Raw genomic sequence first — 18,099 nt, forward strand, 5'->3', positions numbered from 1 at the left:
TGTTTGTGTATGATGTCAGTGAATTCCCAAATGATGACGGTTCTTGGAGGACCAATTCTATCATTCCTATTGACCACTTTACCTCAAAAGATATTAAAGGCACTTTTACAGTAGTTGTTATTTCAATCAATTAGTCTAACCTGGACAGGAACATCTTCGGCCTGGAAAGTGACCCACAAACTCCATTCGTTTGTGGTGTTGTCTTTGTGTTGTTTTGGTAGCAAGTGAAGTGGGTGCACTATACATCTAGGTTTAAAACATCAGCCAAGATAACATTGTCCTTCCTCTGAGACCAGCAGGCTGCGTTAACAATCCTGAGAAATCTTTGCTGGTGATGTCAGCCCTTTGCCTATGGGAAAGGATAAATTTCATCTCTAGGCAGCTGATATCATGAGATTTTAGGAGTCACCTGGATCGAGAAAAGGAAATGAAGTATGGGTATGTAAGGTCAGAAAGATAGATCTTGTTTAGGAACTAGTCATACTGTAATCTAACTGTATAAAAAGAGAAAAGAATATAAGCATTATATTTCATCATGTTGCCATACCATGTGCTTTGCACAAAGGGTAGGGACTCACTGTATCCAGGTCAGAGTTTTATGGTCTCCATGCTGCGGTTGTATCACACAGGGTGGTCCACAACTTGAAATTTTAGCATGTTGCAAGCTCACAATCTGAGAATATTGCAGAAATTGAATATGCGCGGAGCGCACACGATGAGTACATAGTACGCAATATTTTGCTGCTTATCTCTCTTTGTGCTGCTTACATTCAATGTTCTCTCTCATGTTTTATATATCTAAAGTACCTAGTAGTTTGATGTTTCTTATGTTATGCACATGTTTTGCACATTTTTGAATACTTTTACTTTGAGCTTGTTGCAAATTCTTGAGGATGTTGCATAGCATGTTGCTGGCTTTTTAGGATGTTGCACAAGAATTTTAGCATGTTGCAGCGACATGCTGAAACCCCTCGTGGACCACCCTGCGGGTATGGTTGAAGCAATCACGCTGTATATTTCAAATGAGCATTGAAAGAATGTAAGTGTATGAATACATTTGAGATACCGTCAAGTGACTTTCAAGTATTTTTTCACCCCCATAAAAATACCTTACCCCTGGCCCTAGTTTCTATAGTACAGCACCCTATGATATCTCCCATACTAGGCTCAGCTACATGAACTCAGAACTTTCCATTGTGCTATAAGAACTTTTGTCCAGGATTGTCAGTAGAAATCAAGGAGTGTTTTAGAGTGCAGTATTGAGAGAATATCCTGATTCGATTCTTGAACAGAAGTCCTGTGTGGTTATCAATTAAAGCTGCTGCTGAGTGCAATTTATCTGTGTATTTTGACTTGTGTTCTCATTCAAAAGACAATATTAAAGCAATATTGTAATACAATTGTACAATGTACATGTAGTTCAGCTGATGCCCATTGATGCTGAACATGGTTCTGTGTTCAAACAGGATTTAATGCATGTACATACATTGTATGTATAGAGTCAGCAGAGTTGGAGTAGCAGGTATGAGGTAATTTTAAGGAATGTACATCTGTATAAGGTACACTGAAAAGTGTCATTCATTAATTAATTAATTTACTCATTAACTTGGCAAAATATAAAAGGATGAAAGTCGTAACAAAGAAGCAACATTCAGGGCCAAGACTCCTGAGAAGCAAAACGTGCGGTGTAGTTGGAGCTCTGGTTAAAAAGAAAATAATAATTTTAAAAAAAAATAAATAAAAAATGAATAAATCTATAAAAGAATTATGTTATCACTTGATATCAGGATAAACTTACATAGTGGCAGTCCAGATAAGTGTTTTCTAGACAATCTATCATTCTAAAGATCAAATACATGTACACGTGTACAATCTGCAAAAGCTTGTCTCGAGATCCCCTATTAATCAATTAATTAATTAATTAATTAATTGATATGAAATCATACCAGGAACTCATGGTGTATATACTGTTCGGGGTTTTTTTTTTTCTGCCATATGACATGAGAAGCTAATGTAAACAATGAGAATGTTTTGTGCTGAAGTTACAGTTTTCCTTTTAAAGCCACAATTCATGGTTTATGAACTAATCTCCCAGGAATGATTGTGGTCACTTCTTTCTCAAGCCATATGGTACTGCCCTGGATTACTGTGCCAGTGGCAACTGTGTGCAGTTATACAAGTTGTGTATAAGAAGTAATTGATAGGATGGCAAATATTTGGCTGTCATTGAATGCCCAGTTTCGGATGTAGGTTTTGTGCAATTTCCTGATATTATTAGTGGAAGGATAGATAATTATGGTCCTATCATGTGGTGTAAAGTTTAGCTACCGTAAAGTTCCGTGTATAAGACGCACTATTTTTTCGTCGGAAAACGTTGAAAATCGGGGGTGCGTCGTATACACGGGTACAGTCGAATCACAGAAAAAAATTTGTCATGTACACCCAATTTTATAAGGCCAACTTGGGGTCATGTATGCCCATCGACATTTGGAAGGTAAGCAATCACTAAAACTTACGGATAAAAGAGCGATCTTTCAATCTGGACACACACAAAAGCTGCAAATACGAGATAAACTTACATCGGCCTTGTGCAGTAACGATGTATCAATCTGGCCATAGACAACAGCTGTAACAGCACTGCTGTACATGTTACCGATGTCAGTCTACCAAGCTACCAACAGCCAACCTAGTAGCTGGAATACGCGATGTACAGGTATCATTACTAAATTACCGATACCGTAAAACTTATCAATGTACTAGTATCAATATGGCCATAGACAAAAGCTGTAAAATACGGAGTAGGATCGACACTATGTCACCGTAAATATGAACGATGTGTGAAGCATGCATGCATATCCATGTCGTTCGTTTGCTCTTCATTTCACGAGTGCGAGGCCAGCTAGGATAGCATAGCCACACTGTAGCTAGCTAGCTAGCTAGCTAGCAAGCCTGTGGCAAAGGCAGCAGCTGCAGAGAGGCTTTTGCAATGGACTCGCGTGCACACAGCGATCGGATCGAAGCACGCTTGCCCGTTGCGCGCTGTGTGTGCAAGTCCATTGCTCTCTGTGTGCGTGTGCTGAAATTATAGCAAGCTGCCTTTTGCAAAAGGCTAGCACTGTGCATACAAGCATGGTACAAGAGACACACATGTTACTGGTAACGGTGCATGAGTGTAATTACCGTACGCACCGTACGTCTTGCCGTATGATCCCTCTGCTACACTTGTTGATGTTTTTCTTATTTTTCGTAATGAACCTTCCAGTCTGACATGCGTCAATATGCGAGACACCCTCTGCTATGTATGACAGCAAAGATCGTACTGTACACTCGTGACTACGATATGCATGACACATGTACCACGATTGAAAGGCGAAACAATAGCAAGTGAATACCGAGACAAGTCTCGCATTTTGCGTCTTCCATATTTTGTTGATGTCCGATGAATACCGTTAGAAGAAAATATAAAAGGAAACGAAAAATAGAGCAAATACATGCTGTGCATTCTAGGGAAATTTTGAGCTGATATAATATGTATGACACACACAATATTTGCGTGGACATTTTCGTGGGTTTTTTTTTTTTTTTTTTTTTAATTTTAGGTCCGAAATTAGGGGTGCGTCTTATACACGGGTGCGTCTTATACACGGAACTTTACGGTAATACCTGAAAAATATGGAGAAACATTGTTACCAGGCAAAAAAAAAAGAAAGAAAAAAAGATAGATACATGTAGAAGCAAACACATGCACAGCCTCTATCCCTTCCTTGAAAAATTAATGAATGATGGGAACATGAAGAAACACATGTACAAATACAAGTAAAGTGTAAAATCAGAATGGATTTAACCACTCAATACCTGGTAAAGTGGTATGTTTTCTGACGTACTTTAATTTGGCATAAGTGTTCTTCAAGTACACTTTTTTTTTCTTTCATTGTGCAGTATCTTATAAAATGCTTCTTGCTACCTACTGTTGGGCAACAGTCTCCAAAAATCAGCATCAACAATTATCTTGTCTTTGAAGTACTGTGAATATAATATGGATAAGAGAGTATGTTACTGGTGTTCTTATTGCAAAGTGGTACAAAGTGGTTACTTTTGTTCTTCATTATTCGCAAACAGAAGTGTTAAATTTTGTACCTCGATCCTGACATAGATCATGTACAATGGTACCTGACACTTACACTGTATTTCATCCTAGGATTGGTTATCCAGCAAAACATAATAATTTCATGTTACCATGATAACTTGAGAATGATGCACAGTATCTTGATAAAAATCTATAAAATGTGTTTATGAACAGTCTAAGAATAGATATGGCCTGATTAGATATTTGGTTTTATGAGGTTGAAGCCTTCTGAATGTCACGGGGTGAATATAAAAGGCCAAATGAGATATTCCAAGTTACAATACATACAATCTAAGGCACATAATGAATCACCTCTGATAAAATTCTGTCATTTAAGATGTATGTCTGCAGTTTAATTATAGAAATATCAAAGAACCCAATCAAATTATAAATTTGACAATATTTCCTTCGTTACTGAAGTAATTAAGAATTGTGGAGTGTAGAATGAATATTGTACAGTTAATATCTTAGAATGCATCCTGGTTTCAATTTATGAGTGTCATTGGGCTTTTAAATATTTCTAAGAGAATGGCCATAAAGCCAAACAGTTGTAAATCCGTGATATGATCACATATTGACTGGTCATGTGATACCATCACAGGCAAATCTTTTGTGCACACAATGCACACTATTATGCCTACTCAGTGGGATGTGACGTTATGCTGACCAGTTCCTTACCAAAGATTCTGACATGCTGAGCCAGTTCGGAACTGTTTGACCTAGCCAAGGCACAAAGGGAGATGGCAGAGACGGAGAATGAACTGATTACTCACAAATCCACAAATACCTTTAGTCCCCACCATTGCATGAGAATTGGGCTAGATGTTGTCACAAAACCAAACCCGCAGACAAACTTGTCCAGAGTCCAAGAAACCTTGTTGTGACATTTAACCCTATCAGTGCCATTTCAGCTACATAGTATGAGACAGCAGTGGTGTAAAGTGCTCAGAGGTTGCATGTTATCTGCTCTAAAATTTTACACAAAGCAAAAACATTCTGATTCATCAACCTAATTCTGCGTAGTGCTTGAAACTGATATTTCTCTAGGCACTCAGTGGATGGAGTGGATCAGACAGTATCTAAATAAATAAGAAGAGAAAAATGGTTGCCAAAAGTTTAAAGCAGTTTGCCAAAACATTCCCAAGATTTGCATCAGTATGGGTATAAAGCTAGTAATAGCAGCAGATCTTGTAAACACACTCAGTGGGTATTGTATTTTCAGATGAGAATCAGAAGGTAGTGAATATAATACAGTTTACAGTCAAATGATGAAATGTTCTTCTGTTTCCAAACTGATGACATTTTGTACTATGTAATGTTTGAGACTGCCCTCTATTTTTTGTTTTTGTTTTTCTCCAATTTACATGTACAATTATCTCTTTTAAAAAGGTACACATGGTCTAATGTTGCTTTTTCCTGAAGATAATGTGATGTTTCAAACTTCCATGTAAACTTTATGTTCATTTTGTTGAAAACTCTTATCACTGTCTTTTGTCTGATGTTCGATCCTTATGCATTGAAGTTAGCTTGTTGCTAATATGGTGTGGAACTGCACATTAGAATTCTAGTGTATCAAGATATTCTTAGGATGCGTTTATGCTTCCATTTTGGGGCCAAAATCAGGCTTTTGAAACGTGATTAGTGCAAAACGCCGTTGCATTCATGCTCATTTCGATAGAAACGCAGATTCAAAATGCCAATCCAAAACGCACAAAAAGGTGCGTTTACGATCAGCATTTCTGACTAGTCACGTTTGACGGGGAAGCATCAACGCAACAGCGTTTCTATATATGCGTTTAGAGTGACGTTCATCTAAATGCCTTTCCGGTTTGTGTGAAAAAGCGCGTGCCCGGCCAGCCAGCTACCCTGGCCTGTGCAACTTTCCCATGTATTGTGCATACGCATGTCTTTCCCAGCTGCTCTCCCAGGCCAGGCCACCGATCGCAGCGCGCGCCGCAATTTGACCTGCCTCTGCTGAGGTCAGCGAAGCAATCGCAAACGCTCTTTCCAAGGCTCGAAGAAAGTGAGCATAAACAGTGCTCCCGTTAACGGCGTTTTGAATCAGCGTTTCAAAACGCTGATTCTGCCTTCGCAAATTGAGCAGAAACACACCCTTAGTGAGAGACATGATTGTTAAATGTCAGTGAGTTAACAAAACATTTAACATTGTGTTTTGGGGGTATCTCAGTATACAGTATGTTTCCGAGCTGGAATGTTATCTGTGTGGTTTCCTATTCTACATTTAAAGGTCACTAAGTTCATGTCCTCTCAAGAGAGAAGCATATTTTCTTTAATACTGATGGAGGTAAAATATCTAGATAGTAAATGCTTTTACATATGTTCAAAGATACAGCAAAGTCTGTATGTCTTTGTTGTGGACCATTCTTGTATGCAGGGTGAGGAATATGAAGCGGAAGAATCATGAAGATATTATTCAGTTTATGGTCACTTCACTATTATGGGATGATATTGACCTCTCCAAAAGATGCTGGGATGGACAAAACATTTAATACTCTAAACATCATAACTTTATACTACATGTTTGTTCTTTTGTCTTGTAAGATCTGCTCTTGTATACTGTTTTTTAAAATGTTTTTATGTCAAAAAAGACTACATTCTTTAAATACGAAGATGAATTTTCTTCATTTTTGTAGCCATATATTCGCTATAATTTATTCTTTTTCTTCAACAATATTACTTAAAGGAAGACTGTTAAAGACAATCTTATGAGAATGATTTTCCTCTTTAAAAAAAAAGAAGAAAAAAAAGTTGTAGCTGATATTCATTATAATTCATTCTTTTCGTTTGACAATATGACTTACAGGAAGACCGTTGAGCTGCTCATGCGAGAGTCCGGCTGCCGACTGGAGCACGATTCTGCAGCCAAGTTCAGGTCACATGTCATGACAGGTGAATTTAGCAAGGTGAGTATTCAGGTGCCTCCCTCGCATCTTGTGGATCATATACTTTCCTCTAGCATACGTTTGTCTTGTTCTTGATTTCTGATCAATGTCTTATTTCTCTCTCCCTTTCCATCCATTCTCTCACCCATGGAAGATTATCCGGCAAGGACACAGAGTTTTTTCTTTCTTTTTTTTTTTTTTTTTTTGGGGGGGGGGGGACTTTGTTATGGAGGATGGTGCTTGTATTATGATAGGAGTTGTACAGATACACCAAAAATTCATTCTGTAATGCCACTGTGTAGCACAGTGAAGAAGAAACATCATTGCATATCAGTGGTGTGAGATACATTGTGAGGTAAATAAGCTAGATGATGGTAAATATTTATCATGCATACCTATACGCATTATGCATACCTTATTTAGTATGGTATGCCCTGATGTTTCACTGTGTTACACAGTGACATTACAGAATGAATTTTTGGTTGCATCTGTACAACTCCTATCATACCACAATGCATGATACAACAGCAATGCTCTGTCACAATGGCCTATATTTTCGAAGTTGGAGTAAAGTGTAGAGCCATTGTTTTAGAGGAGAACTTTGATTAAACAATATCCTTTTTCATTCTTTATATCTTATTGATTGTTGTTTTTTCATTTTAATTCAAACCATGTTCTCCAAATCAAGGTTTAAAGCATAGAATAACTCATCCACCTGCCTGGATGCAGGCCAAGGCATACGGGCACAGCAACAAGATGAAATATTTCTTGCAGTCCTGCCTGATATGATATTTCAGAGTTTAGCAATTCTTTATTTGTCAAATTGTTGCATTAATTGTAAGATTAACAAGAATATATGCATTTGTGTGGAAGTGGATCATGATCATTTTTAGGCTGGAACCACATCATGCATGTGGACTGCATAACTCAGTAAGTGTTCTGAAATCATCCAAGGGCATTTGATGGATTGCTGGGTTTGTTTTTTTATGCCTCTGAAGTGAAGTATTGCCAGATGTGTAATGTTGTCAGGTTGTCCGTCTGTCCGTCTATCTGTCATGGATTTTGTGGACAACGATACTGTAACTTAAACATGTGAGGTATCCAGATGAAACCTGGCATATTATACAACCCCGTATCCGTATACAATTATGAATGGATTAAGTTGTGCCGATCAGCTTGTGGGCGTACACACACATGCTCAAAGTCAAAGGTCTTAGGTCATAGTCAAATTATACAATTTCACTACTTTCCCTATATGTCTCTGCAGTACCTGAAGGTACTTATTAAACTTAGTGCATACATGTATACCGGATAGAAATTCTCTATCATAGTTGAAGCCATGAAGGTCAAAGGTCAAAAGTAAAGTGAAAATGCTTAATTTCACCTTTTCCCTCCATATCTCTGAAATGGCTCCAGGTACATCAGGAAACATGTTACATATTGCCTGACATTCATTCTCTTTAGAAGTTTGGGGTTATAAAGTCAAAGGTCAAGGGTCTAATGTCTGGTTGAAATGCTGAAATTATACTGTGTAATACTGAAATTACACTATTTTCTCCATGCGTTGGAAAACGCTCACATCACACTTGATGAAACTTAATAATCGTGCATTACCACACAATGATTTGGTAGAGAAACATTATAATGTAGGCCATAGGATCAAAGGTCAAGTGAATATACTGTTATTTCACTATTTTTACAGCATTTTGAAAATGGCTCAAAGTATTGGAATGAAAATATGTGCGTGTAGTACCAGATAGTGATTTTTATTTGCCAGTCATGTGAAACTGCAATCTCACATTGGCAAGATGTACTGTACAATAGACCTATTTGGAGAATAATGCGATATAATAGCGGAGACATATCAGCCGCCAGAGTGACGTTTCTAGGTTTTTATTCCGTTTTTGTAAATACAAAGTTTTCGGCTGGATGCGGCACACGTCTGTCAGTGACTGGGTTGAAAACCATCTGCCGCTGCTGATGTCATTCCATGTACCCATCTTCCTGCCTGAATGCATGTCATTACTGTCTTTTCACGTAATGCCAACAACATTAGGACATGACGGTGTGCGTGTGCTCGGCATTCCTGATGGAGGGGGCAAGATTCTGAATTCAGCTCAGGCACGTGTCTGCGCTCAGGAAGTGTCGCATATGATAATCTGTTCTCGAATGTACATTGTGAAATGCTGCATGTATATGTAATATCCCAAGCTTGACTGGCGACTTGCTCAGTATGGGAAAAAATTCCTTCTGTTAGTACTGGTTGTACATTAGCTTACTCTGCGGAATTCTTCAGGTTGGATTTTTTTTTAATGTTTATATTATAACCAGCTAGTATACTAATTCATTTGTTTAGACAACATGATTCTAGTTTGAGGAGCCCACTATATTAAAGATGCTACATTTTTAATTTGGTGTCCACTGTAACTTGCAATAAAAAGCAATGAATAGATATCACAAGACATGAGCCAAGGTTAGCAAGAAGCAAGACAAAAATGTCTGTAGATTTAAAAAAAAATGAACAAACATTAATTTTGACTGTATATTTACTTACATATCAACTGTCATTAAAGGGGGGGGGGGGCAGGGTGACATTTCAAACTTAGTTCAGCAAGCCATTGTCTGTGGCTGCATTTGTTAACATTATTATCATCCCAGCATTTCAAGCAATGGGCAGAGCAGTATGTGCAGGCAATTATGTTCATTATAATTCAAAGCACAATTACATGGTGTGAAAGTGAACTGAGTTCAGCTCAGGAAGCTTCTTTTTAGAAGGGCAATATTATGAACGTCGCCCAGATATAGGAGATTTGTGCATGACCATAATTATATATGATACACTTGTATGTGCATATCCTGTATTAATGCCCTTATATAACTGAGTCTCATTTGTGTTTATCGGGACTTCCACACAATTTCACAAGTGGTTAAATTTGTGATTGTGAGTACATAATGTACCGGTACATTATTATCACACACTTTTTCATGTACGGTTACTGTGTGCTGTGCACCAGTGCATGTATGAGTGTGCATTGAATGTTTGGATGAAATCTAATATTTGTATGTTCTTGAATTCACGAATTGCACCTGACTCATGAAATTTGCAATAAGCAAAAACCCAGCAAATTTGTAACAACTGTAATAATGGTGTATACAGTACACCGTATGTATGTATTACAGACCCAGTGCAATTTTACCCTGTGATATGGGCAGTAGACTGCCTTTCTATAGTCATTGAAGGTAAGGGGTATCATTATCTTCTGAACTTCACCAAGGAAACTATTTTAAAGGATAAGATACTGCTATTTGAGTGCCAGAGTTCTACAACTATGTATAAAGTTCAAATGCCTATCAGGTTCTCAACTTGTGATTTAGTCTGGCCTGTCTACATTTTTCTGTGTGTGACTGACGTACGCACTGTATGTTTCATGAAACTGAAATGGCAAGCATGATTCTGACAACAGATTTCATTTGCTGTATCCATTCACCAAGACTCTTGAGATCACCATGAAACACTTCAAAACTTGAAAGAATGTAGCACTTGCTCAACAGTAGTGAAGATCTATGGTAAGTGCACGAGGCAGCATATCTCTGCAAAAAATTTAAAATTTGCATGCCTGAATGAAGGACAGGTACATATCATAAATTTAGCTAATCCAAAGTGTTCTGTTTCGATTCACTATACTGAATATCTTGATGCTTGTAGTCATAACTCAACATTCACAGGATTACCAGTATTTCTTTTGACCTCATGCATACACGTTTTTTGAATGCCCTACTGAAAGTACTATACAGCCTGTATTCTGTGCAATTAGTTTGCAAGCTCCAGTACTGATGTGGCTACCATACCATAAGTACAATTGGCATATTGATATGTTGGGTAGTGCTGTCCAGTTCTTCCTCTGACCAAGGAGGTACTAGGCAACCTCCTTGCTCTGACCAGGGAGGCTCTGACACTGTAGTGATAGTGCTGTGTACACTGTCTATGGGAAAGGAGGTCAGTCATCAGTAGCTGAAAGCAATCAGCTGTGTGCTGCTTTGTGTGTGCAGTGTTGCAACAACAAACCGTACTGGATGGATGGCTTTGTGCATTCAGTGTATGACTTGCCCACTGAATAGCCGTATGCTCTGTGTATAAGATCACACTGTCAAGCCAGGGATTGTGTGAAAAAACACCCTGTCACAGGTCTGTGTAGGGGCACAGTATTTTCGATTGTTTAATGCACTGCTATTCCAGGTTTGTACATTATCAAAAACGCTGTCTCAAATTTGTTTGAGAAAACAGATTCTTCAAAAGTTTATGTGAAGGAACACACAAGGCAGGGATGCCAAGTTCAAAAAAATTTTATGAGTGAGATTTTCATGACTCGGCATCTTGGCGAGCGAATGTGCGCGCAAGCGAGGGTGTGGGATGGTTCCCCCCCCCCCCCCCCCCCCCCCCCCCCCGTGGCCTCCCACGGTAGGGAGCTTTTTCAATTTTTGGCTCTTAATGTTGCGATCAGGTACATACTTAAGTGACTATTTTTTACTTATTTTGAAAGACAAAACTAAAAGGAAAATATACCTTCAATTGTAACTATCACTTTAATCCTTTGAGCTATGCTCCTTATTATGGGCCCAAATTGCAGACTTTGCCCGATGCGTGAGAAAAATGGTTGCCATGCGTGAGATCGTGAGACGACCCCTAAATGCTTGAGTCTCACTCAGAATGCGTGAGACTTGGTAGCTCTGACTAGGTCTTTTTTTTTTGGTCCATTTGTTAAATTGCTTGTTTGTTGTTGTTGTTGTTGTTGTTGTTTGTTTGTTTTTTTTTGGGGGGGGGGGAGGGGAGGTGGTAAGAGGACCCACTGTCACCTAGTGTTGTACTACCTTTCATGTGATGATCAGCTCGGTCAGGGAGAGATTCAGCGTTTTAGGTGCCAGTAAATGAATGTAAGGTTTTTACCCAGCGCTGAAGAACCATAGAAAATGAGCCTGCATGCAGGGTATTATACTCTGAGGAGGTCTCCTTCAGCATTATCTAGGAGGTCCCTGGGAATGCATCTATGTCATTTTGTGTTTGGCTGCATGTGTGTGTGTGTGTTTTCCAAGAGTGATAAACATGCCATACCACTTACCACGGGTTCTTTTGAAATCTAGATTTATTTACCCGGTACATGGATTAGGACAGAAATACATCATTTCTAGATGTTGTTTGTTTCCTACCCTGATTGGAGATACAATGTATGGAAAAGGTATGCCGATACTCCGAGACCTTTGATCTTACCAAGAATAGCATTTTACAGGAAAATAGGTCAATTTCAAGGCGATGCAACAGGCCTATGTGTGTTTTTGTTAGACAGTGGCTGTACGTGCCCGTGCTTGCCAGACTGAATTGTCTGTGTGGCTGAATCTGGTCATTAGGCCATCATTTAAGGAGCAGCGATGAAGACTAGCGTGAGGACTATTGCGATTGGATTAGAGTTGATGCTTTCTCCCTTCACTGATGCAGGAATGTGTGTGTGCATGTAATAGAATAGTGGGGATACAGTGTAGGTCAAACGGGCAATGCACAAAGCACACCTACCGTACAGCGGCAGACAGTCAAATTGCGTTTGAGTCATGCCTTGTTAGCCACGGGATGATGTCAGGCCTGGTCATATTCCAAGCCCAGCGGGCGTCGAAGGGGGAAGGATTGTGTAAAATCATGCTTTCTGCAGCTATGTAACAGATACTAGTCGAGAGACTCGTATGCTAAGAAGGGCAGGGAGCTGAAATCATTTTTGAATGCATGCTCTAGGGTCATGGGAAAGGTCTGTTTGTATGTGTATCTGTTTCAAGAGCAAATGTTATTAATTTCTTTAGTCATTTCTTTTGTTGTTTTGGTTGGCTTATAAACAGTGTGTAATTGATATCATTCCTGAAGCTTATTTCACTTAAATTCAGTTAGATGTTATGATAATGATTATAACAATGATAACATGAAGCATTAGTTTTATCATTCATTATTTAAGATTTGTTCAACGTATGGATATTTGATTCTTTCCTATTCAAATTATGACAAGACAAAAAGAGAGAAATTTCCATTGTGATAGGAAATATTCATGATGGAGCAAACAATGAGTGAAACCACTGTGAAATCAGACATGAAAGAAAAAAAATGGTCGTTTAATATCAGAATGATATCATTCAACACCTTGTCCAGAATGGGCCAAGATTGATCACGTATGGCTGTGATGCCATTTGTATTCATCATTGTAATTCACTAAATACATATTGTCTTCTGAGAATCTGGGGGGCATTTCATGAAGGAACGTGTCGGATAAAATATCTGACAAGTCAATTATATCCGACAAGTTCAGAGAAATCAGCCAATCAGACTAAAGAATTTCTCAAAACTTGTCGGATATAATTGACTTGTCAGATATTTTATCCGACAAGTTCCTTCATGAAATGCCCCCCAGAAGGACTTTATGCTCAAATCTTAGAGTGCAATAGTGCCCTTCTAGTTCTCAGGTGACGATATGTACCTTGAATCAAAACAAAGCACACACACACACACACACACACACACGCACACACACAAATGATATGATGTGTCCTATGTTTGTTTGAAATCGATGACGTGAGGGATGGGTCCCAGACATTTAGAGCAGACTCATGTAGTGGTCCTTGTTGGAGAAAGTGATATGAAACAGTGATCTAGGCAGTTATTGTCACAATCTGAAGTAAAGCAGTTTCTTATGTATCTCTTCTACAATGTACAATGTACATCACCCTGTGGATATTGATACATAAAAGTGATTTTTAGCTTTGTCAGACTTGGTCAAATAATGTGTGCTCTATTCCGTGTCCTGCTGCTTTCATTCGAAATAACTTTTTCTGTGAAGTACCAATATGTAGGCCTATTGCTTTATATTTGATACATCACCCAATGTGCTGCGGCAGAAATTAAGTTTGATTTGTTTATATTTCTTTGTCGCAAGGTTACACATTTGCATATCATATTATGACAAGTTCTTCCTGAATGTGTCTTTTCCCATATGATGAGAACATGAGCAATCAACTTCCATTGTCTCATGTATACTTTTGTGTTTGGCTTACAGCAATGGTTGTCTCCCCCCTCCCCCCCCCCCCCCCCCCCCATATATTTTGGCCTCTGTCAAGGTGAAGTCCACCCCACCCTCCTCTCTCCTTCTTCCATTTCCTTGACTGCAGGGCTTTATTTCCATTTTATATCCCTCAGTTGTGGTCTGGGGAGAAGCTGGAGTGCATGACTGGGTCCCAGCTCAAGATCCAATTTGGATGTTATAAACTTGTTTGGGTAATTCCTGGGGAGGAAGTGAACTAAACAGACAGAGCCACTTTGCCAGTTGATAAGCATCATGGCTTCCAGTCCCACAAGGTATATCAGCCATGCCCTGGTCCTTTAATTAACCCTTGCAATACTGTCATTTTGATATACCATGAATAGTATGGGTTGTATACAAATTCAATGTAGTTGACATTGGTCATGACAGACTTCTAGTTGGCCTTAAACTGTACCCTGTGCTTTTTGTCAGTGAGAGTACATGTAAATTTGTACATCAACTGATCTGCTGATGAAGGTCGTTGACCCTGCATTTGCATACCAGCAAAAGGAAAAGTTTTCTATGTTTGCTTCTCAATTTGCTTGTGTAGAGGAGCTTTCTGTTGGCACTGGTTTTATTTCCTCGCTCAACATTAGTGGATGTGAGGAGACAAGGTTTTTGCAAATTATAATTAAATCATATTCCCTTGACATTTGCCCATACTGGCACTATTTTCCTTCCCAAACTTGGCATGTAGTGATCCTTGATGCTTTTGTATTTCAGCTCATTCTAGACCCCTTTTGAGGGAAAACTTTTTTTTTGACACCTTGTCTAAGGCTCACCCCAAGTACACACAGACTGTGGTCCAAGGTGAATGTTTGCATTGCCTTCAACAAATTTCACTTGCTTGAGTTATCTTCTACTTTAGTAGGAGGTCATCTTCCTCACCCTATAAACAAACAAACAAACAAATGAATAAATAAATAAATAAATAAATAAATAAATGAATGAATGAATGAATGAATGAATGAATGAATGAATGAATGAATGAATGAATGAATGAATGAATGAATGAACGAATGAACGAATGAACGAATGAACGAATGAACGAATGAACGAATGAACGAATGAACGAATGAACGAATGAACGAATGAACGAATGAACGAATGAACGAACAAACAAACAAAATGTGGACACATGGGCTTTCATTGTCAAAATCCCCTCTCCTGGCTGGCAAACAGTAGGCTGCTGAAATTTGATGAAATCATGTGTGTGAAGGAAGCATATTATGATGTACAGAAAACTGGTATACAGAGAAAACTTGAGGGTCGGTATCATTGGAAATGGCCAGCACTCACCGGCAAACAAAGGAATATCTATATTAAAATAAAGGTAGGATTTCTCACTTGTATGCATGTTTATACACTGTATTTCCTGTGGAAAAGGAAGTAGCTGATTCACTGTCTACGTGTATACATGTTTGAAGGTTGAAGATGTGAGGAATATTCCTGTTTCTGTTTTGTTTGTTTATCTGCCACTTCAACATCATCCTTGTTAAGAATAATACAGGTTTATGTTTTATAGGAGGAAAGGGGTTTGGTATAAACAGGATGATCTCTAGTGTTGTATACTATTCATGGAAGCTTCAGTGATGATGTGGTACAGGAAGTAAACGTATGTTGAGACCACAACTGTCGATAAGTTGTTCTGAGCAAATTGGTTTTGGAAATACACATCGTAGGTAGTGTAACCATACGGTGTATGGAATCATAACAAAGAAGCCCTAGAAACTGTTGATTAACATCCTATGGAATATGATGCTTTCTTTTAAAGTTCTACAAAATCTTGAAAGTTGTTATGGAAGCCCTAGGCCTACATTGTGAATTCTGTGATTCCCTCGTGATGACCATTGTGGTAGAAAGGGGAAATTCGAATATCATTCTGCGTGGTGTCCAAAGGGTAAAAGTAGATTTGAAGCACCAGAAGTGCAAAGATTCTAGAGGTGGTATACATGTACTTCAAGGAAGTTTATGCCATCAGTTGTGTGGTTTCTACAGTGACAGTGACCATTGTTCGCAAAGTGCACAAGCGTAGGAAATATTTCAAGTGCTGACAAAAATCACTTATTTTCCATTTATGATAGCTGTTTTGCTTGTATGTTTGTTGGTGCTTACACTGGAGATCGTCAAAGGAGGCCATATCATTTTCCTCTTTATTTGTTTATTTATATATTCATTTATTCGAAATTGCCACTTATGATGATCGATGCATTGAATGTACATGTATGCTGTCAATGTTTGTTTTGTTTTGTTTTGTCAGTAGAGTAAATTTTTCCTATGACTGCAAGGTAAAGAACAATTTATGCTCCGTATGTTGTGGTCTGATCCTCCTGTGTTAAACATGAGATGCTGACATGGAACCATGAAGGCTTAAAGTGTATCAGCATGTTGAAAATTGAATAATAAAAAAAAATGTTACTGTGAAGACCATTGTTCCAGTGTTTGTTTGTTTGTTTGTTTGTTTTGTATTTTCAAATTGTGAGAGTGTGAAGCTCTACTAGTAGAAATAATGAAATTAGAAATATTCCACTAAAAAGTGTATGCATCTAAATTCTTGAATTTAGATGAGTCAACAGGCACTACTGAAAGCTTTGATTGCACAGATTTGATATTTTCATGTGGATTTTTAGTGTATTACGCGTATATGTGCGATGGTTTGGCTAACTGTACTAGGGTACACACATTGGCCCGATTGGCGAAGTGCTGGTTCAGGTGCACAATCACTGCTTGATGCTACATCAATAATTTATACATTGCCCATTATATGCTACGCACACTATCGGCTTCATTATGCTGTACATTGCAGGGCATAATCATGCACAGTGTATATAAAAGCACAAAATGTGAAGGGACTCTGTAAGTGCCTGGTTTAAGATCAATTTCTGTAGATTTGGATGGAAATTGGCAAACAATGAAGAGCACATCATGGGGTTCCTCATAGATGTTCTTCCAAGTCACAATGCTACAATTGTATGTGCATACTACATCAGGGTACGGATTCACTTTAGAATAGGCAGAGAACGCATGCATACCAGTACTATATTGTGAGGAGGCAGCAGCAGCGATGTTTTATATGGAGCTGGTTTACCTGCAACAGCTGACAAAATTATTTGTTGTTTTCCTAATTACTATCATAATGTTTTGTGTTTTTTTTTTCTTTTTCTTTGTTTCAACTTGTATGAGGGGTCAAAACACTTTGGAAGGCCAGGGCCTCAATAGGGAAGTGATGAGCAGTCAGGCAGCTCTCAAATGACATTCTAATTCTCGCTATCGCCAATGACGTAAAAAGTACCCGGATGTTGATTTAAGCGTCATTTACGGTGCATTATGGGATAGTCTGGTAGCAAAGTCACTTCCGTTCGTACGCGCGTGATACGTAACTAATGCGATTTACACACACAACCGACTGTATTCTACGTGTACTTCCGGTTTTCTCGACTTGAATTACAGCTTTAATATGATTTGAAATTTCTCCATTCTTAAGAAATTGCTGTTACTACAACTATTGGTTGTCGCTGCGAAGCTGCCATGTGTTGTTCGCACGACAATAAATGAAAAAAAATCTGCAGAAATAGGACCCTTACTGGCATGCGAGACGTGACGTGGCAGCGTGGGTGAAGTTTGCGGGTGACTCCACAGCGCAGTACGTGCACGCGCGACTTACTAGTAGTGGTAGTAGCACTAGGTACTAGTAGTAGACCTAGTACAGTGCCTACGTACATTGTACGTACGTGTACTTACTTGGAAGAAATTGCTTTGGAGACAGGATAAGTTCGAGATCACTGTTCGTTCCCGATTGTGTTCGCGACATTTCGACAGAGAATAAATAAAGAAAAAAGATGGGCATTCCATGACGATATACTGTATATCCAGGTGGATGAATATTTTCCAGCATATTTTCAGCGTATGCAGAGATGACTGATCTGTGATGTACGCCGTACCGGTATGTGTTAGCTTATGC

The 18,099-nt window shown here is 38.7% G+C and overlaps 1 protein-coding gene across 1 annotated transcript in view; it reads left to right on the top strand.

The window, feature by feature from the left end:
- LOC139715316 (WD repeat-containing protein 26-like) overlaps positions 1-18,099 on the top strand; it is a 39,774-nt gene that overhangs the window by 7,085 nt on the left and 14,590 nt on the right. The window contains exon 2 of the mRNA XM_071626891.1: positions 6,951-7,050. Within this exon, the coding sequence (XP_071482992.1) occupies positions 6,951-7,050 (100 nt within the window). The remainder of the gene's footprint in view (positions 1-6,950; positions 7,051-18,099) is intronic.

This window comes from Diadema antillarum, unplaced genomic scaffold, assembly GCF_040938485.1.
Source record: "Diadema antillarum isolate AM-2024a unplaced genomic scaffold, OU_Dant_1.0 scf00000046, whole genome shotgun sequence".
NCBI classification, from domain to species: Eukaryota; Metazoa; Echinodermata; class Echinoidea; order Diadematoida; family Diadematidae; genus Diadema; species Diadema antillarum.